The sequence below is a fragment of the Gymnoscopelus braueri genome (genome assembly GCF_963280865.1).
Source record: "Gymnoscopelus braueri genome assembly, chromosome: 22".
In the NCBI taxonomy this organism is placed as follows: Eukaryota; Metazoa; Chordata; class Actinopteri; order Myctophiformes; family Myctophidae; genus Gymnoscopelus; species Gymnoscopelus braueri.
In genome coordinates this window covers 45,179,333-45,204,332 of record NC_137624.1, presented here as the reverse complement: position 1 = coordinate 45,204,332, position 25,000 = coordinate 45,179,333, and the positions used below count along the sequence as shown (strand labels likewise).

General features: G+C 41.8%; 2 protein-coding genes across 2 annotated transcripts in view; both read right to left on the bottom strand.

Annotated features, from left to right (window-relative positions):
- The window catches only part of LOC308077758 (BRCA1-associated protein-like), an 801,007-nt gene that overhangs the window by 79,723 nt on the left and 696,284 nt on the right, over positions 1 to 25,000 (bottom strand). The gene's annotated exons all lie outside the window — the stretch shown is intronic.
- The window catches only part of ror2 (receptor tyrosine kinase-like orphan receptor 2), a 46,234-nt gene that overhangs the window by 19,783 nt on the left and 1,451 nt on the right, over positions 1 to 25,000 (bottom strand). The window contains exon 2 of the mRNA XM_080418657.1: positions 992 to 1,045. Coding sequence (XP_080274783.1) covers positions 992 to 1,045 — 54 coding nt within the window. The remainder of the gene's footprint in view (positions 1 to 991; positions 1,046 to 25,000) is intronic.

The window sequence follows — 25,000 nt, the reverse complement described above, 5'->3', positions numbered from 1 at the left end:
CAGGGGGCTTAATGAAGTTCTATCAACCTCATAGACGCATGAAAGACAGAAAAAGTGCAAAACCATGGCACCAGCTCTTTAATGGGTTAAGCACTTTCAAACATGTTTGGGGTCATTTTAACTAGCCTGGCATGGTCAGACTAATATCACTGCGTAGATATTAGTCTGGAACCTGCATTTCCTCTGGTGATAAACCTGCCCCGTATTTGCATACTGGACCCTGATTGGTCCCTCACAACTTCGGAGGGAGAAAAATCCAATCTCTATTGAGAGGGGCGGGGCCAGACCTAATCTGCCACGGACATTTTTTTTGTTTTGTTGCAATGGCAGATTTATCTGGAAACAGGCTACATTGTAACCTCTATTCAGGCTTCTGTGTTTCACCTCAGACAGTTTTAAGTTGCTTGATTCAACTTTTTAGATATTTGATATTCATTTTATCAGACACACCCCCTTTCTATACAAATTATAACTTTAAACATTACATTTTAATCACGATAGACTCATTGAAAACACCCGTCCTTGGTTCTGGTGACTGATATTGTCCTTCTAATACGTGAGTGGGACGTGTTTTTTCACTTTTTTCATATATTTTTCATATTTTTTGGGGGGAAAAAAATAAAATACAATAAAATAAAAAAAGGAGCGCAGTCAACATTTTGATAAAATAGCAGATCTTCAAGATCAAAGCGTGTCACTTTAACGATGAAATAGGGTAAAAAGAAAATCTAGTTAAACTGATCTTGATGATCAACTAACTGCTCTGCCCCCCCCCCCCCCCCCCTGGATCCCTTCAAGGACCCCTAGGGGTCCCCACACCCCACGTTGAGAACCAGTGGTGTAAAACGTGTTTGTGCCCGAAGATAACAGCAGTCCTGGTGGCCGGAGGAGGCATTACATCAGCTGGAAGGTATATATTACAAGTTCAAAAGAGCAAAATGTATAAACAACAACAACCCGCCCTGAATGGGTGTAAATAAGGTGTCATTACCTTCAGCTGTGGGCGCAGCTCCACTCTGAGTCCCCGAAAGACCCTCCGTGTCCACTGGCACACACACACACACACACACACACACACACACACACACACACACACACACACACACACACACACACACACACACACACACACACACACACACACAGACACAAAGAGAGAGAACAGTGTTAATTTTGTCGACTAAAACTATGACGAAAGAAATGTCGTCCACTTCCTTTTTTCACTGTCAAAAACAAAATAAAAACGTAGCTATGACGACTAAAACTATGAGTAAATATATTGACTATTTTGTCAACAAATAAAAACTAGACGGTAATGTTAGGGAGGGACTATAGTGGCGGAGAAGAGATCGAGTAGAACTAAAGTCATTTGATGCTTGGCTGCGGACGGGTGTCAGAGTGAGTTTATTTTTGTGAGGTTTTTATAGTTTTTATGAGGTTAGGGTTAGGGTTAGGGTTAGGGTTAGGGTTAGGCTTAGGCTTAGGCTTAGGCTTAGGGTTAGGCTTAGGGTTAGGGTTAGGGTTAGGCTTAGTTATAATGCGTGCCGTCGAACCAACATTACTTCTGAAACAACTGGACCGTCGAACTAATGCCATGGTACCGTTCATATTAAGCATGGATAGATCAAATATAGCCTATACTCTACAATATAAATATAGGCACTTTTGCACTTTTATTATTGCACTTTTACCTTAGTGCTAGGTATACTCTTGGTTGCTTGTTTTTGCAGGAAATGCACTTAAGACTTCTGGTGATTAGCAGTTTCGTTCCCTACCTATGTTGAATGCACTTATTGTAAGTCACTTTGGATAAAAGCGTCTGGCCGTCTGCTAAATGACTGTAATGTAATGTAATGTAATGTATAGGCAATACATCGACAAATATGCCTACAAAGTCAGTCAAACATAAATCAATGGACACATTCTAGCAATGTGTCCACACTTTGTACACTGAACAGCATAACACAATAAACACCTTGGAGTGTAGACAGAGAGAGGAGAGAGAGAGAGAGAGAGAGAGAGAGAGAGAGAGAGAGAGAGAGAGAGAGAGAGAGAATCCTATACCCATTTATCAGCTACATTTTTATAGCGTTCCATTTCCAATTGTGTGTCTGCTCATTTCTGTGTGTTATAACTTCTGATTTCACTTGTTTACCGTGTACCCTGCTTGAGTTCTCTCTCCATTGGATGAAATGGTATCCTGACCTGAAAATGTATTGTTCTGTTTATTAAAGAGCTGGAGAGACGGGTGGGACGGGTGGGACGGGGGGGAGGGGAGCCCTGTTACTGAACTAACACTTTACTGTGGGAATATAGAGCTATTTAACACTTAATGTAACAAAAGAATATGACTTATAATATCCATTTAATCCTTGTGATTTCAGCCCTTTTATCTTCTTCCTCTCCAGAGCACTTAAAGTGCTTGTCATTCTTGGCAGCGGAACTGCGTGTGTGTGTGTGTGTGTGTGTGTGTGTGTGTGTGTGTGTGTGTGTGTGTGTGCGTGCGTGCGTGCGTGTGCCTGTGTATACGTGTGCCCGACTGCCTGTGTGTACGTGTGCCTGTGCCTGTGTGTGTGTGTGTGTGTGTGTGTGTGTGTGTGTGTGTGTGTGTGTGTGTGTGTGTGTGTGTGTGTGTGTGTGTGTGTGTGCGTGTGCGTGTGTGTGTGCCTGTGTGCCTGTGCCTGTGCGTGTGTGTGTGTGCGTGTGCGTGTGTGTTGTGTTGTGTGTGTAAGTGTTGCGTTCTGGGGCAGGAAGTGGATGGTATTTGGCCTGGGGGTGCTGTTACTTTTCAAGGCGCTGGAATGGGAAACGTCATGGAGGTTTACAGCTGCGAGACAGAGAGACAGAGAGCAGCCTGGCAGCAAACTACAACCTGGAAACTCACACTGCAGCGCTGAGAAACAAGCCTGTAGTTCTCAAAGAAGGACCCCCAAATTGATCTATATTAGGCCGCTGACCCTGATCTGAAAATGCTTTGTGCCAGAGACCTCCCAGAAGAGACAATTATTCAACATTTTTCGAACACTTTCCAGATAAAAAAATAATAATTCAAAAATAGCAGATGTACCAGCTCTCAGCTCTCAGAAATGCTGAGAGCTTGTACATCTGCTATTTTTGAATAGCCAGAGGATAAAGTGGTCAAAATGTGATGCCGTATTAACACATTTTAACACACCCCTTGAACCCCAACCAAGGACCCCTGGGGGTCCCTGGACCAATGAAATAATTAACCAGGTCTATGAAAAACAAGCCCAAAAGAAGCGACTGTCATATGCCACACGGTCACTTTAAACCTATATGCTCACAAGCTTGTAGATCTGCTATTTTGAGGGGGAAAAATAACACAAATCTGGTACGGGGCTCCTTGCTGACTTAACATAGGGTTAGGTTAGGTTACTAAAGAGCTGGAGAGACCCCTGTTACTGAAAAAAATAAAACTTTACAGCAACTATCACTAAGGGAATATAGAGCTATTTAACACTTATTTTAACAAAATAATATGACTTATATCCTTTAATCCTTGTGATTTCAGCCCTTTTATCTTCTTCCTCTCCAGAGCACTTAAAGTGCTTGTCATTCTTGGCAGCGGAACAGGGCAAATACATATTAATTTGGGAGTCCATGAAACATGAAAATGTTTGAGAACCACAATAGGAAGGAAGCCCAAATAAGCAACTACAGTTTAGAAACAAGCCCAAATAAACAACTACACTTTAGAAACAAGCCCAAATAAACAACTACAGTTTAGAAACAAGCCCAAATAAACAACTGCAGTTTAGAAACAAGCCCAAATAAACAACTACAGTTTAGAAACAAGCCCAAATAAACAACTGCAGTTTAGAAACAAGCCCAAATAAACAACTGCAGTTTTGAAACAAGCCCAAATAAACAACTACAGTTTAGAAACAAGCCCAAATAAGCAACTACAGTTTAGAAACAAGCCCAAACAAACAACTACAGTTTAGAAACAAGCCCAAATAAACAACTACAGTTTAGAAACAAGCCCAAATAAGCAACTACAGTTTAGAAACAAGCCCAAATAAACAACTACAGTTTAGAAACAAGCCCAAATAAGCAACTACAGTTTAGAAACAAGCCCAAATAAACAACTACACTTTAGAAACAAGCCCAAATAAACAACTACAGTTTAGAAACAAGCCCAAATAAGCAACTACAGTTTAGAAACAAGCCCAAATAAACAACTACACTTTAGAAACAAGCCCAAACAAACAACTACAGTTTAGAAACAAGTCCAAATAAGCAACTACAGTTTAGAAACAAGTCCAAATAAGCAACTACAGTTTAGAAACAAGCCCAAACAAACAACTACAGTTTAGAAACAAGACCAAATAAACAACTACAGTTTAGAAACAAGCCCAAATAAACAACTACAGTTTAGAAACAAGCCCAAATAAACAACTACAGTTTAGAAACAAGCCCAAATAAACAACTACACTTTAGAAACAAGCCCAAATAAACAACTACAGTTTAGAAACAAGTCCAAATAAGCAACTACAGTTTAGAAACAAGCCCAAAAACAAAAACTGCAACCCGCAGCTACCAATATTTACAAGCCACTTCACAGAAAAACAAGCCTAAAGTCTCTTATATCATGGCAGCAACATGCTAGCTAGCCATGCTAATGGAAACAAAGGGAATCAGTTAGCCTGGTCACTTACTGCTAGCTGGTTCAACCCACTAAACCACCAGATATGATAACAATTTAGGCATTTAGCAGATCTATGCTCCTATCCAGAGTGACTTAGTTCTTACATTTGAAATATGACGGGGGGGGGGGGGGGGGGACACTGGATTTAACATTTGCGGGACAAACATTCAGGGCCTCTTTATTTGTATTATTTTTGTTCCACCCTGGTGTCCCTACGCTGGGCAAGAAGAGGGGAAGTGAGCGTCATGAATTGAGGCTGATTTTAGGGACAATGACAAAACAGGCATTTTATTACGAGGTCTTGTTTTGTTGCCTTTCTTTCCCGTCTTTCCTTCCAAGTCATAACAACACAGGGAAGCTCTTAAGTGTGGTGGTGGTGGTGCAGTGCATTGTGGGTATTAAGTATAGTGTGGCGTGGCGGTGCAGTGCATTGTGGGTCTGATGATGGCTGTGAATTGTTAATGATGCCCTTTGCTTCTTAATATCAATAACAGCAGGGCTTTCCTTCACATCAGCTGGTCTCTCATAGGCTCCCACTAATTTAAAACTTAAGACTGTGTGTGCGTGTGTGTGCGTGTGTGTGTGTGTGCGTGGCGCGCGTGCGCGCGTGCGTGTGTACTTGTACCCTATTACCATACTCAAGTGGACCAAATGTCTCCCACAAGTATAGTAGAATTGAGAAATCGACATTTTCCAGGTCCTCTCAAGAGAAAAGGTATCGTTTTTATGGTTAAACAAAAAATTAAACAATTAGGAAAATATTCCGGTTAGGATGATGGATTTAGAGGTGAGGTTTATTGGTCCAGAGTAGAGGTATGCCTCATTTATTTAGGGCTTTATAGGTTTAAAAAAAAAAAACATGCACATTTTTTAAGAAAACGCCATTCATAAAACCACTGTCCCAAACTGCAGATGTCCTCACGAGAATATTAATACAAACGTGTGTGTGTGTGTGTGTGTGTGTGTGTGTGTGTGTGTGTGTGTGTGTGTGTGTGTGTGTGTGTGTGTGTGTGTGTGTGTGTGTGAGAGAGAGAGAGAGAGAGAGAGAGAGAGAGAGAGGAGAGAGACGAGAGAGAGAGAGAGAGAGAGAGAGAGAGAGAGGAGAGAGGAGAGAGAGAGAGAGAGAGAGAGAGAGAGAGAGAGAGAGAGAAGGAGAGAGAGAGAGAGAGAGAGACATGTGTAATCCAGTCCCACATCAAAAACCAAGCTGGTATAATTATGAGCCAGCAGCACTTTAACATAAAGAGGCTATGATGACTCATCTGAGCTGATCAAGGAATGTTGTTCACTACATCAGCCTCTACACTGACACGTCATAACTCTGAGAGGGTGCAAATGGAACCAAATGGACCCATAAGGGTCCATTTGGTTCCATTTGTATACACTCAAAGTTACAGACCTGTAAGGGTCCATTTGGTTCCATTTGTACACTCTCAGAGTTACAGACCTGTAAGGGTCCATTTGGTTCCATTTGTACACTCTCAGAGTAACAGACCTGTAAGGGTCCATTTGGTTCCATTTGCACACTCTCAGAGTTACAGACCTGTAAGGGTCCATTTGGTTCCATTTGTACACTCTCAAGAGTTACAGACCCGTAAGGGTCCATTTGGTTCCATTTGTACACTCACAAATGCAGGAATTAACACTGAGGATTTTACAGTCTAGAAAAACACATCTGCTATTGATAGTTATTATGTATTGCTGATTAATTGAGTACAATGGACCACAATGGAAACAAGTCTTTTAGCATAACCTTACTGAACTTGTTAATCAAGTATTCAATCAATCAATCAATCAATCAATCAATCAATCAATCAATCAATCAATCAATCAATCAATCAATCAATCAATCAATTGACACCCTGTTCAAGTACCCTAAAAGGCTGTGGTTTTCAACGAGGGGTCCGGGGACCCCCAGAGGTTCATCGAGGGGTCTGACGGAGTCCCTGGCCAAATGGCCATCTCTCTAATGCAGTGGCGTCAAGGTGGCGGCCCGCGGGCATTTGGCGGCCCGCGGAAAGGTCCATGGCGTGTGAGCGCGCATGCACGTCCGCAACTGGTTTCGGCCCACATCAAGTCACCATTTGACCTATGTGGCCCGGACCCCAAAATGAGTTCAACACCCCTGCTTTAATGTCTCTATTATTAAAATCACTTGAAAGTAGAAAAAAGTGCTCCTATGAGCACAGGTCTCCACCAGGCCAACTATGTTTGTCACGTCTGTCTCTCCACAGACCGTGTCACCACTTAGGCCACTCCCACATTCCATTCCTGCTCTCAGTCCTAATTACACACCTGTGCCCCCACTCCCTCGTCAGCCCAGCAGTGCCACGCCCATTACCAACCTGTGAACACTTCTCTAATCAGCCTGCTGCCTATAAGACTGGACTCATTCCACACACACACTGTCAGTACAGACTTTATCATTCCTGTGTTCTGCCTTGGAGAGTCGTGTTGGTTGACTTGTTCCTCTGTAAGGTTTGCGTTCCTGGTTACTGCTTGTAACCTATGTTTGGCTGTTAAGCTTTAATCTTGACTTTAATAAATCTGTGAATTGAAACTATTCTGCTTGTGGCTTCTGCATATGTGTTCAGTCATTCTGCATTCCTGAAGGTTATTGTGAACCAGCAATGTTGGGAATTTGCCAATCAGGATGGAATATGACAAATCGGACGGATCCGTCTTGATCACATGACTATAGAGATACTGTGTACCGATTTGCGGATGTTTGGACAGAATTTGTAGGAGTAATATAAAACAATGTTTTGGAAAAATCTGCCTCCTGGTGGCGCTGTAGCCTAATAGGGCAATGTTGAAACGGTGGCATTTGTTCCTCAACGTAGTAGTGTGACTGTGCGGCCAAGGTGTCACCGCAATTGGACGCTGTGTTCATGATTTGCGGCATTTTGTTCGAAACTTAAAAATAATTAAATGTGTTTTTTTTTTTACAAATCTCTTCTGGGGGTCCCTGGCACAAAACATTTTCAGGTGGGGGTCCGCGGTGAAAATACATATACATTTGAAAAGGTTTGAGAACCACTGTCTTAGACAGAGAGCATAGTGAGCTTCAGTGAGGACCCATATATGGAGACTATGTTGAAAAGAGGAGAAAGTGTTCTTTTATGAGCTGTATGTGATTTCATTTAGGTTATAATAAGTGTTAAATATCTCCCATAGAGTAATCATTGCTTTTTATAGAGTGTTTATTCAGTAACAGGGCTCTTACTGTCTCTCCGTCTCTTTTAGTAAACAGAAAATACATTTTTTTTCAGGTCGGGATGCCAATCTCCTCCAATCAGGAGAGAGAAGTCATAAAAGGATAAACAAGTGAACGTGTAAGTGCCTGGAGTCATAAAAAGAAATGAGCAGACAAAATTGGAACTTAAAATAAAAAGCACATAAAATTGAGTCTCTCTATTAAGCCACAGCTGCATGAAGGAGAGAGAGGTATAAATGCCTTGATTTAGAGTCACAACCAAACCAAAAAAAAATAGAAGATCACAACACGTCACAGCCCCCAAGCGTTGTGAGCTTGTAGATCGGCTATTTTCACCGGCACGCCAACTAAAGTGTGTCCCCAGACTGAACAAACCAAAGTGCCTTCATGATCCAGAGACATTCCAACGATGTCCATACAAGTGGCGCCGTCACAGACATGAGTGTCCTTTTGATTTCCACTGTCATGTGACTGTGATGTAATAACGTCATTGTGTCACATGTGATGTAATAACGTCATTGTGTCACATGTGATGTAATAACGTCATTGTGTCACATGTGATGTAATAACGTCATTGTGTCACATGTGATGTAATAACGTCATTGTGTCACATGTGATGTAATAACGTCATTGTGTCACATGTGATGTAATAACGTCATTGTGTCACATGTGATGTAATAACGTCATTGTGTCACTGTGTCACATGTGATGTAATAACGTCATTGTGTCACATGTGATGTAATAACGTCATTGTGTCATTGTGTCACATGTGATGTAATAACGTCACTGTCACATGTGATGTAATAACGTCATTGTGTCGGGCTGCTGGCTGGATCACGGCGTTTCAGTGATTAATGAGGATACGCATTCTACTACGCTGACACCATAATGTGGAATGACTTTTTACCAAAACACATCAGAAGGTTCTCCACTCCCTCCCTAACTGACCCAAACAGAATGACCTTAAAATACCTTTAAAGCTGTTCAGATGAGGCTCTGTTGGCCCAGTGGTTCGTCATTTGTTTTGTGTCAAGGACCCCCACATTGACATGTATTTGAAAATGTTTTGTGCCAGCGGTTCCGGTAGGAGACACAAAGGAGACTCTTTGTGTCTCCTACCGGAACCGCTGTCTACCGGTCATCACATTATTGTCTTAGGAATGAGACAAAAACAGAACAAAATATCCATGAATTCAAGTCTCCATGGAGTTACTGATCCATGGAAAACAAGACCAGGACACCTGGTTCTGCCAGACCCCTAGTGGTTGAAATCTGAATGGCTGGGTAGGAAAAGAGGGACAGACCGACCGACAGACCGACCGACAAAGCCTCCTGTAGGCCGATCCCCTGGGTCTGGCAAAAAGTAATTTTTGGGGGTGAACTATCCCTTTAAAGTTTAAAAACCTCTCCTAACGCCACCTGAGCTGTGTGTGGGTAAAGTGAAGATAATATAAAGACACATTCAAGTATCTGACCGTGTATAAAGTCACCGACCAACTTTGATGAGACCGTGTTGTGTTGTTTCAAAAACACGTATTCTGGACATAACTGGTTTCTGCTGGACAGCAGAGATATATAAAGTATAAAAGCTAACTAATGCGACACAGATGCCGTCCTGGATTGAAAGGTGAAAAAAAAGACGTATACAGTATGAAGGGTTACAACACAACAACTGGTCTAAATGTAACCATTTAACCCATTAAGACCGGGAACGCATCTGTGTGTCATTTTTAGATCTATTTGGGCTATTCAAAAATAGCAGATCTACAAGCTCGTAGCGCGGCACCGAGTGCCGCGCTATGAGCTTGTAGATCTGCTATTTTTTGACATTTGCTATTTTTTGACATTTGTGCAAATCTTTGGGAGGGAAAATATTTCACTCAAATCTTTGCTTCTGGGCGGTTCCCTGGAACAACATTTTTTGACATGAAAAAGTTTGAGAACCACTGATATTATAGCAACATGAGTAAAAAAAATTATAATAATAAAAAATACTAATAATAATGTCAAGATTTAGAAGACATTTGTAGAATCACCCAGAAGCAAAGATTTGAGTTAAAATAACTATTTTTCTTTTTACTTAAAAAAATATATATATTCAAAGATTTGCACAAATCTAATTTAGTTAAAGCGAACATTTTTAACTCAAATCTTTGCTTCTTGGGGGGGGGGGGGGGTCCCTGGAACAATATATTTTGAGATGGGGGTCCGTGGCCAAATACATATAATTTTGGGGGTCCTTGACATGAAAAAGTTTGAGAACCACTGATTATAGCAACATAGGTTTTTTTTCAAAAAAATTAATATGATTTAGAAGACATTTGTAGAATTCAAAGACACATTTTCACGATAAAAAATAAATAAATAGCAGATCTACAAGCTCATAGTGCGGCACTCGGTGCCGCGCTATGAGCTTGTAGATCTGCTATTTTTGAATAGCCCAAAGACATGTTAAAACAACACACAGATGATGCGTTCCCGGTGCTAAACGGGTTAGGCACTGTGTATTTCCACACAGTCAGACTCGACGGTTAACACGTCATTGTGCTGCCTGCTGGAGACACAGCGTTTATGGAGCCTCTGAGTAATGGGATCCGTGGCTCTGTGTGTGTGTGTGTGTGTGTGTGTGTGTGTGTGTGTGTGTGTGTGTGTGTGTGTGTGTGTGTGTGTGTGTGTGTGTGTGTGTGTGTGTGTGTGTGTGTGTGTGTGTGTGTGTGTGTGTGTGTGTGTGTGTGTGTGTGGTTCTGCTCTCCCCGGGAATTAATCAGAACCAGAGCAGAGCGCTGATCAACAGAAAAATTCGTGTGGTTATGATACTGGGCTGTTTCCTGTGGCAGGCCAGCAGCCGCCATGTGTTGGAGGGATGTGTGTGTGTGTGTGTGTGTGTGTGTGTGTGTGTGTGCGTGTGTGTGTGTTACTATACTCGTGAGGGCCCCACATGTCCCCACAAGACTCTATAGTTTGCACGCTGGAGTCGCGCAAACTGAAAATAGCAGATCTGCAAGAAGCAAAAAAAAAACAGCCGATCTACAAGCTCACAACCCGACGGGTTGTGAGCTTGTAGATCGGCTGTTTTTCAGCTTTTCATGGTTATGGTAAAACCTGAGAAATAGGTTAAAAAAAATGGCATTCAATGGCCGTGCAGTATTGTGTGTGTGTGTGTGAGTGCGTTTGTGCGTGTGCGTTTGTGTGTGTGTGTGCGTGTGTGCGTGCTTGCGTGCGTGCGTGTGTGCTTGCGTGCGTGTGTGTGTGTGTGCGTGCGTGTGTGTGTGTGTGTGCGTTTGTGTGCGTGTGTGTGTGTGTGTGTGTGTGTGCGTTTGTGTGCGTGTGTGTGATGATATAAAGGCATACTGCATTCCTTCTCTCCCCACACTTCCCTCTGTCTTTGTAGTGGTTTTGCTCTGACAAACTCCAGGACTGTGAAAGTCATTAATAAAAAGGAATAAACATAAAAAAAAGGAACATTGTTATTCTCAACATGGCAGAAAGAAGCTCCTCAGACAGGAAGTGTTTCATACAGTTAGTAATAAGCTGTTTATCGTAATGCCGCTGCTAGAAATTGCGCATGAGATGCAGAAACCACACAAAGAACTGCAAGCCTGCCACCATGCTGCAGTAACAGGCTGGAGTTTAAGTGGTAACGTTTTAACTCTGAAGAGTGTACGAATGGAACCAAATGGACCCCTTCCTTCAGGTCCATTTGGGTCCATGTGTGTTACAGTATCTCCACCTGTGTGCTGTTAGTCCCCTAGCCCAGTGGTTCTCAACCAGTGGTCCGGGGACCACCGGTGGTCCTTGGGGGGGGGTTCCAGGTGGTCCCCAGCTAAATGATGGAGAGTAACCAAATGGACCCTTATTAGATCTTTAACTCTTGAGTGTAAAATGAAACCAAATGGACCCGTAACGTTTACGCTCTCAAGAGTTAAAATATTGTTTAACATCTGCATTAATTAATTTACAAGAAGTTCTACACAATAAGAGAATGTAAAATAATTATTATTTTGATGAACGTTTGATGGCCTGTTATCTCTCCTATGGAACCAACATCAACACAGCATGGATGGAATTGTGGACAAAATCTTATCCAAAGATAACAAAATATTCTAAGTCTTTGGTCTGAGAGTCTAAATGTCATCACACGGTGGGTCCGCGGCTCGGATGCCGAATAAATAATAGACCTTGATATAAAAAGGGTTGCAAACCACTGCCCTAGCTTATATGCCTGTGTTGAATGTCAGTTGTGTTGACGTGTGTCTTATTATTCCTGTATGTATAAGGCCTCAGTTCCTTGACAGTTCTTAGACGTTGATACAGTGCTGTTTGTCAGACTCCATAGTGTGTTCCTCCACTTCATATTAAAAAGATCCTCGTGTTGCTATAGTTTTGGTCATCAGATTGTTGATATGTCTCTGTCTCAGCCTGTGTCTATTCTGTGTTTGTCTTGACCGTCTCCTGCCTCACAGCCTGACACAAAGCTGCTCTGTCAAAAATGTGTTCTTTGAGGTAAAGAACTGGAGTAGAGGCTACATTGTAGAGGCTACATTGTAGAGGCTACATTGTAGAGGCTACATTGTAGAGGCTACATTGTAGAGGCTACATTGCTTTAAATCTCACAGAACATTTTCTTAAAAATCAATGCATTGCTGTGTTGGAAGTTCAAAACGTGTCAAAATCTTCAGAGAATAGACGATCTACAAGCCCACAACATTGTGGGCTTGTAGATCGGCTGAAATATGAAACAGAGCGTAATTATCCAACGCATGTTTTGTAATAATAATCTAAATCTACAAAGTGACTTATTCATAGTGGAGTAAAAAAAAGTACAATATTGCCTCTGAGACGTGGAGTAGAAACATTCAAGTGAAGTGAAAACACGTCCAAACGACTTTCCGCCACAATATGATAGGTCTGTCTGTCTGTCTGTCTGTCTGTCTGTCTGTCTGTCTGTCTGTCTGTCTGTCTGTCTGTCTGTCTGTCTGTCTGTCTGGGTGCTCTGTAGCGGGCGCACCGATCGCCCCAAATTTGCACCTCAGGAAGACGGGGCGCACAAGAGATGGATTGTACATTCAGCCCAGCGCTGCTTCAGCTACACACACACACACACACACACACACACACACACACACACACACACACACACACACACACACACAGACAACACACACACACACACACACACACACACACACACACACACACACACACACACGCACACGCACACGCACACACAGACAACACACACACACACACACACACACACACACACACACACACACACACACACACACACACACACACACACACACATACGCACACACACACACACACACACAGACACACACACACACACACACACACACACACACACACACACAGTTGACTTTTCACTAAGCCTCCCGTACATATGTAACATAAACCTAATGCAAACACAAAGAAGCTATAACATGCTCTGTGACATCATGCGACAGCCATGATGGATTGTACTTCATTAATGAACAGTAGGAGCTCTGTGTGTGCAACGGTACGGCTCTATAGTTTAAGAGACTGTGTTGGGAAGTTAACCCCTAAAAGATACTGACACCAATATGTTGGAACCAATAATGGACTGGATCTTGGCGGGTGTGTATAGGGTTAACCTTTTAAGACCAGGAACGCATCTGTGTCATTTGAGATTTTAGCTATATAGCCACTATTTTATACCTTTGGGCTATTCAAAGAATAGCAGATCTACAAGCTCATCAGTGGTTCTAAAACTTTTTCATGTCAAGGACCTCCCAAAATGATGTGTATTTGGCCGTGGACCCCCCCGCCTGTAAATATTTTAGTTCCAGGGTCCCCTCTAGACGCAACGATTTGAGTGAAAAATGTTGTTTAAAAAAATACATGTATTCAAAGATTTGCGCAAATGTTCAAGATTTTATCTAAAATAGCAGATCTACGAGCGCCGATTCTACAAATGTCTTCTAAATCCCAACAGTATTCTGAAAAAAAAACCTATGTTTCTAAATCAGTGGTGCTCAGACTTTTTCATGTCAAAGACCCTCACAATGATATGTATTTAACCGCGGACCCCCATCTCAAAATATGTTGTTCCAGGGACCCCCCCTCAGAAGCAAAGATTTGAGTTAAAAATGCTTTACACACAAAATGCTTGCACACATGTTCACGATTTTTCATAAATAGCAGATCTACAAGCTCGTAGCGCGGCACTCGGTGCCGCGCTACGAGCTTGTAGATCTGCTATTTTCAAATAGCCAAAGTGTTAGTTGGAGAGTTAAAGTAGAGTGATGTGAGTGGACTTTCAGAGCGGAGCGTTTGGAGTTATAGTGGAAGAGTTAAGGTGAGAGTGAATGGATGGTATAAGGTCAGTGTATTACATTCCTCCAGGCTTCTCTCTCCATCATGAAAGAAGCCTTTGAGAGACATCTGAGTGTACAGAGAGAGAGAGAGAGAGAGAGAGAGGCCCCCAACCCACCCCACCCCCGTCTCTCTAGAAGCTGAATTCCAATACCCCAAAATCTCGGCCACTCGCTCACTCCAGCTTGACCCGGCTTGGCCCAAGCCTGGCCTGTACGAGCAAACAGAGGGACGGGTCAGGATTTAATTCATAAATGTCAGTTTGCTCATCCTGGCGCTTCGTTCACTATTTCAGGAATAAATGGCTTTGCACGACAATGTTAACTATATAAAGATAACGATGTGGCCATCCATCCACATTGATGAATTGTGTATTCTTATATTCTGTATTCTGCTATACCTGCATATTATTCTATGCATGTATATTTTCATCAGCTCTGGTCCAGCTGTATGAAACGAAGTGATCGCACAATTTGCCGTCGCTTTGAAATGACGCTATAGAGTGCGTTCTGATCCTGTGAGGACGCGAGGAGAGTGAGCGAGAGTGAGCGAGTTTGGGGATTGGAATTCAGCTTATGTGACCCTGTGCACAGTGAGTGGACCACGTCCCTCTGTGTGACCCCCCCCCACCACACACACACACACACAGACACAGACACACAGACACACAGACACACAGACACAGACACAGACACACACACACAGACACACACACACACACACACACACACACACAGACACAGACACAGACACAGACACAGACACACACACACACACACACACACACACACACACACACACACACACAGACACAGACACAGACACAGACACGCACACACAGACACAGACACAGACACAGACACACACACACACACACACACACACACACACACACACACAGACACAGACACAGACACAGACACAGACACACACACACACACACACACACACACAGACACAGACACGCACACACAGACACAGACACAGACACAGACACACACACACACACACACACACACACACACACACACACACACACACACACACACACACACACACACACACACACACACACACACACACACACACAGACACACACACACACACACACACACACACACACACACTTTGCCCAGAGGAGTTCATTATTGCATTGAGTTTATATCAACCTAACCTTTCCTAAGGGATGTTTTGTTTTTGTAGAGATTGAGACACAGACAGACAGACAGACAGACAGACAGACAGACAGACAGACAGACAGACAGACAGACAGACAGACAGACAGACAGACAGACAGACAGACAGAGGGAGAGACACTTTTGCTTTGGTAATGTAAACGTATGTTTTCTCATGCCAATAAAGCTCCTTTGAATTGAATTGAACTGAATTTAGAGAGAGAGTTTCAGCATACCAGGGACACAAGTTTAACGTGGATCAACCGGCACAATAAGCTTATGAATTGAATTTGAATTTAAATAAAAATCTTTACATACATAATATTTTTTATAACTATTTTCTTCCTCTCACCATATACAGTACATGTCGTGAATTGTGGCTGCTTATTATTTTTAAAGCGCTCTGTCTGCTTTAATAAAAGCCATTAGCCATATGTACGCCATTTGTAGTTGGTTGAAAAACCAGTAAAACCCCAGTAGAAATATAAAATATATATAAATATATATATATACTGTACATATAGGCCTATTTCCCCTTGGTAGTAAGAGGTTAAGTCCTGTAGCATTCCAGGCATTAGGGCAGGAATAAAGTCTCTCTTACAGATGTTTAAATGTTCCCATATGCTTAGTGGGTGACATGACTTTATTATTAGCTTCTATGTTACCTTACGTCCATTCAAACCGGCAACGCATCTGTGTAACCAAACGCATACGTATAGAGACAGTGTAGTGCATTGGTTCTCAAAGTGGGGTCCGGGTACCCCCAGGGGTACTTGGGGGGGTTCCAGGGGGTCCCCAGCTAAATGATGGGCAGGAACCAAATGGACCCTTACAGGTCTGTAACTCTGAGAGTGTACAAATGGAACCAAATGGACCCTTACAGGTCTGTAACTCTGAGAGTTAAATTAACATTGATTTTACGATATGAATTGGGGTCCCAGAGGTGTAAATGCCATTAAATGGGGGTCCGTAGCCCTAATGCATGTTAAACTGGGGGTCCTTGAAATGGTTGAGAATCACCGCTAGAGAGCCGTAAAAACCTTCTCTTACTGGGGTCCCTGGCTTATCTTTTCAAATGGGGGTCCGTGGGGTAATAATAAGTGTCAATTTGGGGGTCCTTGACATGAACAAGTTTGAGAACCACTGGTGTAGTGCGTGTCTCAGTAATCTAGGATCACGGCCGGGGGCGTCAATTGGGTATATGCCAAGGTATGGCAGGTATTGATCTATTTATTTTTAAATAACAAAATCATGAATAGTCGCCTAATGCAGGTGTAAGACCGTTGTGTTTGTATTGTGTTAAAGGTATAATGCATAGTTTTCTATGAATTTCGGACATTACCTTAGCTTTGGCTGAACTGACGCCACAGATCACAGGTAGGCTATACCAAGAACCTATAGCATCATCAGTCTGAAGTTTAGACTGAAAGATTGAGTACTAGTTTTCCACCACTAGTTTAGACTCTAAAGTAGTGGTGGAAAACTAGTACTCTTTTTTTGTTTTTACCTAAGTAAAAGTAATAATAATGCAATATAGAACAACTCTGTTACAAGTAAAAATGTACTTCAGTAAAAAGTACAAAATAATTGGCATAAAGTACCAAAAGTAAAAGTACTCATTATGTTTTCAAAATGTATAAAAATATTTTGAAAATAGCAGATCCGATGCGACGCATTGTGAGCTTGTAGATCGGCTATTTTCAAATGGCCAAAATGTACTGTATAGGGCTGAAGTGGTTACTGTATAAAAAGTAAAAGTATAATATTTGCCTCTGAGATGTAGCGGAGTAGGCCTAGAAGTAAAAGTATTGGAAATTGGAAATACTCAAGTAAAGTCAAAAATACCTCAAAGGGTGTTCAGAATTACATGTCATTGGAAGGAGGGTTTTTGAGTCGGTGGAAAATATAACATCAAACCCAAAGACGGAGCCAGTTGGTCACCTTGACACTGCAGGGTGAAATAGTTGGGGACGTACGTACTGCAACGTAACGCTCTATCACATGGAACCACGTCCTGGCCCGCGTTCAGCAGGCCGATTAGAAGCAGATCGCAGAAGGCTGGTGTGAGTCTTCATTACGTCGCTCCTCTAACAGCTCAACACTACACAACACCCCAACACACATTTGTTTCACACATGTTGGCCGGCAGACCCAGGGAAACGTTGACATTTCTCTCTCCTACGCCTGTGTGGTGGATGATGATGATGATGATGATGATGATGATGATGATTGTGGTTCTATAGGACTATCAGTAACATAATATCCTATCATACCTCCTATCTCAGTTTTTCTACTTCTTTTCTCATGTGTCATTTTAGATTTCTTTGGCTATTCAAAAATAGCAGATCTACAAGCTCATAGCGTGGCACCGAGTGCCGCGCTATGAGCTTGTAGATCTGCTATTTTTTTGGGAAAAATCGTGAACATTTGTGCAAATCTTTGATTATATATATATTTTTTAAAGCGAACATTTGTAACTCAAATCTTTGCTTCGGGGGGGGGGGGGGGGGGGGGTCCCTGGAACAAAACATTTTGAGATGGGGGTCTGTGTTTTCTAAATCCTAACAGTATGTTGCTATATCAGTGGTGCTCCAACTTTTTCATGTCAAGGACCCCCAAAATGATATCTATTTGGCCACGGACCCCCAGCTCAAAATATGTTGTTCCAGGGACCCCCAGAAGCACAGATAGGAGTTCAAAATGCTCGTGTTAAAACATATATATATTCTCACAAGCTCTCACAGGCTCATAGCGCGGCACTCGGTGCCGCGCTATGAGCTTGTAGATCTGCTATCTTTGAATAGACAAAGTATACAATAATGGTTAAAGTGGTTACAATGATCGTGACGCTATATATATTAACTTATTTAACTACAACATAACAAATCATAGACTTGCTCAACACAATCATTTCCTCTGAAGCCAGATGAAGGAACAGGCCTGTGTTTACATAATTACTATGTGTGCAAATCTCCACTACAGCCCCGCGTACTTCCAAAGGTTTACGCACACGTGTGCAAACCCAGAGTTTGGCTGCAAACCAGTGGTTTTCTGGGGGTCCTTGAGTGGGTTTCAGGGGGGGGGGGGGGGGTCCCCATCCACCAAAATGAGGAATACAGTAGTTTAACCCCTTAACCCTTTAAGACCTGAGACGATTCTTAAAACAAATCTTTAAAAAATTCTAAATCCTATGACTAATGGGTTTGTTAAGCCCCATTTCAAAATGTGCGAAAATGGCAGATCTACAAGCTCGCCAAATCAGCTGTTTTTCACTCATTTTGAAATGTTTTGCATGAAGACATGCACAGAACAGGGCAGCCAGGATGAAAGTGGCTAGATGATCATTTCACCAGCTATAGAGGTAATCCAATGACACAATGTGTAGGGCATAGCAGTGGCGGCCATTTTCTGGTTCCACTTCAAAATAGTCAATGCATTTTTCCCATTGACATTTCCAAAAATATTTATATCAATTAATTTAAGCCTATAACCAAGCCATCCAGGGTCCTGGTGAATCATGACCATAAAACGTTTGATTCTGTGAAAAAACTTTTTTGAAAACGGCAAAACAAAGGGTATTTATTAAATATAGTATATCATATACATGAACGAAAGCGTGAACGTAACAGTTTCAGGGAGTGAACTATTTCGTTCCTGTTCACGGCAATGAACTAGTTATTTTGGAACGAATCGATCATGAACAACCCATCACTAGAAACATGTAACGTGTGCCACCTTCTAAACCCCCAGGTCTATACAGCGGTTATGCACAGCCAGCCTATATTCCACACATGGGCAACATACGGCCCAGTGACCATCTCAATCCGGCCCTCCAAGTCCTAAAAGCCAGCATTATGTTAATGGTTTTGAGACAGTTAATATATCAGTAATTCATATGTACCGTTTGAGTACATGCATCCATATTCCGTGCTCAACGTTAAATGTTTTTAATGTAACAGTGAGACAGTCTGCCAAGGATCCATATTTATGACATAATGCAATATGTTTGATAATGTGAGTGATACTCACATTAAAGCTGTAAAAAAAAAAAAGATTTGATCCTATTGTAAAGTTGTCATGTCTATCACATTCATGCAGTTTTCAACATAATTCAGTACAGTATGTGTTTCAAGTTTCAATTCAATTGCCCAATGTGTGGCCCTTCACTCACTTTATCGAAGTCAGTATGGCCCCCTTGAAAACAATGTTGCCCACACCCCCCTGCTATATTCAGATCATAAGTTTCTCTCTCTCTCCCTACCTTCTGTGTTTGATCCCATCTAACAACTAACATGCTGTCTTGTGTGAGTTGTGTCAGAGATCCCTGCTTTGGCACCAGATCTTTTCAAACGGGAGGGGGGGGGGCATGCGTTATGCGTATCAATTCAGGGGTCCGCCTTGACATGAAACTGTTTGAGAAGCAGTGAGGTAAACACACACACACAAGTAGTGCTGCCTGGGGGACATAGTGCTGCCTGGGGGACATCGCGTTCCCGACTAACATCTGTCTTGTCCACTGCATGATCAGCGGTGTAAAGTAACTGAGTATAATTAAGTACTGTACTTTTACTTTACTGGAGTATTTCCATTTTTCAATACTTTTACTTCTACCCATTACATCTCAGAGACAAATATTGTACTTTTACTCCACTACATTTATTTAAAAACCTTTAGTTACTAGTTACTTTGTAGATTTTGATTATTATTACGAAACATACATTAACCACTTCAGCCCTATATACATTTCCACCATTTGAAAATAGCAGATCTACAAGCTCACAATGCGTCACGACGCGACGCATTGTAGCTGTTAGCTATTTTCCCCCCAAAAAATTATACATTTGAAAACTTGAAATGGGACATTCTGCGTAATGAATGCTTTCTACTTTTGGTACTTTAAGTACATTTTGATACCAATACTTTTTACTTTGTATTTCTAGTATATTTATATTTATTATAATAGTATTGTTACTTTTACTTAGTAGTATTAGGATCATTTGGCCTCTCTCTTTGGCCAGCGTGGTCAACCTCTCCCTGAGTGTTTTACATACTATAGTGAACTTAAGCCGCTTTTCCATCACAGCTTAAGCACGACACTGTCCAGTACAGTCCAGAACCGCACCGCACCGCTTCAAAATGTCTTGCGTTTCCATTGCACAAAAGTCCCCACTCGCAAAATCTCCACCCTCCCCTCCCCTCCCGAAGGAAATCAACGCCCCTTTCTTTAACACACCAACTTAGCCTCAGGCTACAGGGTTAGCCTAAATGCTAGCGTCCTTCCTCAGAGCTAGTTTGGCTCTTAAGTTATTATTTGGCCATGTTCACCCTGACTTTAATCTTCGCTATTGTTGGGAAGACCTGTGTGGTGTCTAAACACGTTGCCATCACTTATATAAAAAACATTATTAGCGTGTATCGTCGCACATTCATTGTTGCCAGGTTTAGCAGAAAAAAATAAGCAATCAGGTCTATGAAAATAATCCCAAAAGAAGCGACTATCTACGGCTATTTGAAAATAGCAGATCTACAAACTCACAACGCGTAGCGATGCGACGCATTGTGAGTGTGTGCATCTGCTATTTAAAAAAAATATATACATATATAAAGTTGACAAATACATATTAATTTGGGGGTCCTTGACATGAAAATGTTTAAGAACCACTGGTTTCAACAACATATGGAAACAAGCCCCAAATAATCAAGTACATTTTAGAAACAAGCAGTGGTGGAAAAAGTACTCAAATGTTTTACTTAAGTAAAAGTATCAATACTGCAATGTAGAAGCACTCTACAAGTGAAAGTCTGGAATTACTTAAGTAAAAGTACAAAAACTATTGGTATCAAAATGTACTTAAGGTACCAAAAGTAAGTACTAAAATGTTTGAAAATAGCAGATCTACAATGATGCGATGCGTTGTGAGCTTGTAGATCGGCTATTTTCAAATAGCCTAGGTATAAAATAGGGCTTAAGTGGTTAATGTATGTTTTATAATGTAATCATTTATATCTGAAAAGTAACTAGTAACTAGTAACTAATACGTTTTCAGATAATTGTAGTGGAGTAAAAGTACTACCAATATTTACAAGCAACTTTACAGAAAAATAAGCCCAATGTCGCTTATAATAAGTGGACATGGCAACACTGCTACCGTAGTGTTTACATTTTACAGAGACCTGAGTGGACAGACACAGCTGTGAGCCGACCAATCAGTAGCAGGCTGAGCTTTAGCCCCGCTTAGCCCAGCTCAGACCTACCCAAGACTGGGTACTTTTTAGGCACCAGTTTAGTACCACTTACACACCACTCTACCCACTTCATTGTAGTGGAAACCGTTGCTGTGGTGGGCGGTGTGGGGTGGGGCTAGGTAAGTCCATGTATATGGAAAGCCGCCTAAAGAGTCTTCACCTGCAGCTCAGCTGGTGTGAGGAGGAGGAGGAGGAGGAGGAGGAGGAGGAGGAGGAGGAGGAGGAGGAGGAGGAGGAGGGGGGGGGGGGGGTTCATGATGAAAGGAAGGACCTTCATAAAAAAAACCTAAATGTTTGTCAAACCCTCCCTGGTGGAACCATGCACGTCAACAAAGCAGAAGTAACAATACCACAACATATGGACTCTGTTCTGTTACCCTGTGTAGACCTGGAACGCATCTGTGCCACTTTTTGATTTGAGCTTAAAAAATGCATTATTTTACACTTTGGCAATAGCAGATATACACTCAAACTCAAATATTTGCCTCTGGGGGGGGTCCCTGGAACAAAATATTTTGAGATGGGGGTCCGCGGCCAAATACATATACATTTTGGTGGTCCTTGACATTAAAAGGTTTGAAAACCACTGACATAGCAAGTTTTTTCAAAAAAACTGTTTTTTCTATTTTGTAGAATCGGAACCTCAGGCCTTAATGGGTTAAAGTAAAAGGCCTGTATTCAAAAATAAATGTACATAACTTGTATTGTATATCAAATATAATTCCAGTACCAATACCAAGTAACATACTCAAAACCTTGCAACTTTGCAACGCATTGCATCGTGATGCGTTGTGAGCTTGTAGATCTGCTGTTTTCTTATTGGCCGACAGCAAGCGGCAGTACTTGAAGCAAATGTAGGCCTATAGTTACTTCCCAACAGTGGGATGAGGCCTAACCTCCGTAGGGACGGGGTGTGAACACCAGGCCATACAATGTAGAAAAGGACAGTAAACTTTACTACCAGGCGGCTGCTCCAATGAGCAGCAGCCTGGTCATAAACACACACAGACACACACACACACACACACACACACACACAGACAGACAGACAGACAGACAGACAGACAGACAGACAGACAGACAGACAGACAGACAGACAGACAGACAGACAGACAGACAGACAGACAGACAGACAGACAGATTCCTATGTGGAAGAGAAGCAGCAGAAAGAAGAAGGGTCTCATTCTATTCTTTAGACTCGGGGGGGGTGGGGGGGAGACAACAGCCATTGTTGTTTCCCAATACTGTGAGTAGATTAGCGTGTGAATGGCATGACTTCTCATCAGCTGGTCCATGGGACAGCTTTGTGGGTAAAAAGATGGAGAGCTCAGGGAGGGAGTCTCCATGCATGTGGAGAGACCCTACACACCCACTGACCAGTGCTTCTCAACCCTTATCAGCCCACGAAGACCCCCCAAATAATCATATTTTAACTGGCCCCCCCCCCCACCAACAAACACTTGGAGTTGTTGAGGCATTACATTTTGTTTAAAGACCTGAAGCCGATTCTACAAAATGTCTTCTAAATCCCAACAGTTTTCTGAGAAAACGTATGTTTCTTTATCAGTGGTTCTCAAACTTTTTCATATCAAGGACCCCCAAAATGATATGTATTTGGCCGCCGACCCCCATCTCAAAATGTGTTGTTCCAGGGACCCCCCAGGAGCAAAGATTGGAGTTACAAATGTTCGCATTAAAACAATATATATTCAAAGATTTGCACACATTTTCACTTTTTGCCGCGCCGCGCTATGAGCTTGTAGATCTGCTATTTTTGAATAGCTAAAGTGTAAAATAAAGCTTTTTAGCTCAAATCAAGAAGTGACACAGATGCGTTCCAGGTCTTAATGGGTTAACTCGGTTCCCCACTCGTTATGCAGAATGGTCAATAGCTATAGCAGATAATATGTGCTCACAACTTGTAGATTTGCTATTTTCAAATAGCCTATGTATGAAAGCCCCCCATTTGACCATTTTATATGTATTTGGCTGCACGGACCCCCATTTGAAAATATTTTCCACCAGGGACCCCCATAAGAGAAGTATGTTTTTTAATAGCTGATCTATAATCTCACAATGCAGAGCTTGTAGGTTGGATATTTTCAAGTAGGCGGGGGTGAGAAGGGTGGGACCCCCTGGGACCCCCTGGGGATCTCATTTTGAGAACCAAATGACATGTAACACATATAATCTGATAGCTATTGACCATTCAATCAATCCTAAACGTTAACACTTCAGGCCTAAGGACATCATGTGGTTTTTCACTCTGATGTGACAAAAAAACATTTTCACAATGTTGTGACATGATATGATATGATGACCAGAATGTCATACATATTATCATATTTATATCAGTTTATAGGAGGTTTGTAATATTAAATTAACCCGATCAATGCTAGATCACGTGGTAGGAAAAAGTACTCAAAATGAGTTTTACTTGAGTAAAAGAATCAATACCGCAATGTAGAAATACTCTGTTACGTTAAGTGAAAGGCCTTGTGTTCAAAATGTTACTTGAGTAAAAGTACAAAAGTGTTGGCATCAAAATGAACTTAATGTACCAAAAGTAGAAATAGAGATTTTTTAGTTTTTATCTTATTTTTAAGCCAATAATGTGATGACCTGCGGTCTCTCCTGTATAGGAGACACAAGGAGTCTCCTATACCGGATACATTAGCATCTTTATTATTATCATAACATTATTGTCTTAGGAATGTGATAAAAACTTTTTTTTTTAAATCCATGAATTCAAGGCTTCATGGGGTGTGTAATTGATAGAAAATAAGTTATTTTTTGGGTGAGCTACTCCTTTAAAAACTGTATCTAAACCTAATCAAGACATTGTTTCAAACTGTACATTGATCTATGTCCTTTTTTTTTAAAGAGTTTCACATCATGCTGTGGGCTATACTTCAGTTCAGGGTTGACTGCATGCTGTATCCATGACAATGCCTCCTAAATATCAATGAAACTGTATTCATAGGATACCAACACACAGACACACACAGACACACACACACACACACACACACACACACACACACACACACACACACACACACACACACACACACACTCACTTTCTTTTTAGAAGTAAAGTGCCCATCCCCCTTGGCTTCAGACCAAATGGAGTGCAGTAGACCCTAGCAGACCCCTAGCCTCACAACACAGGAAACCTCCTTGTCTGTCACCCCCATGGGGGGGGGGGGGGGGGGGTCCATTAATTAGCATGAGACCCAACCTCCAGCCGATGAATAATGTAATTAACAACAAACACGCCCAAATAGTTTCCTTATCTTCTTCTTCAGGTCTGAGATGATACCGAACCAACAAGAC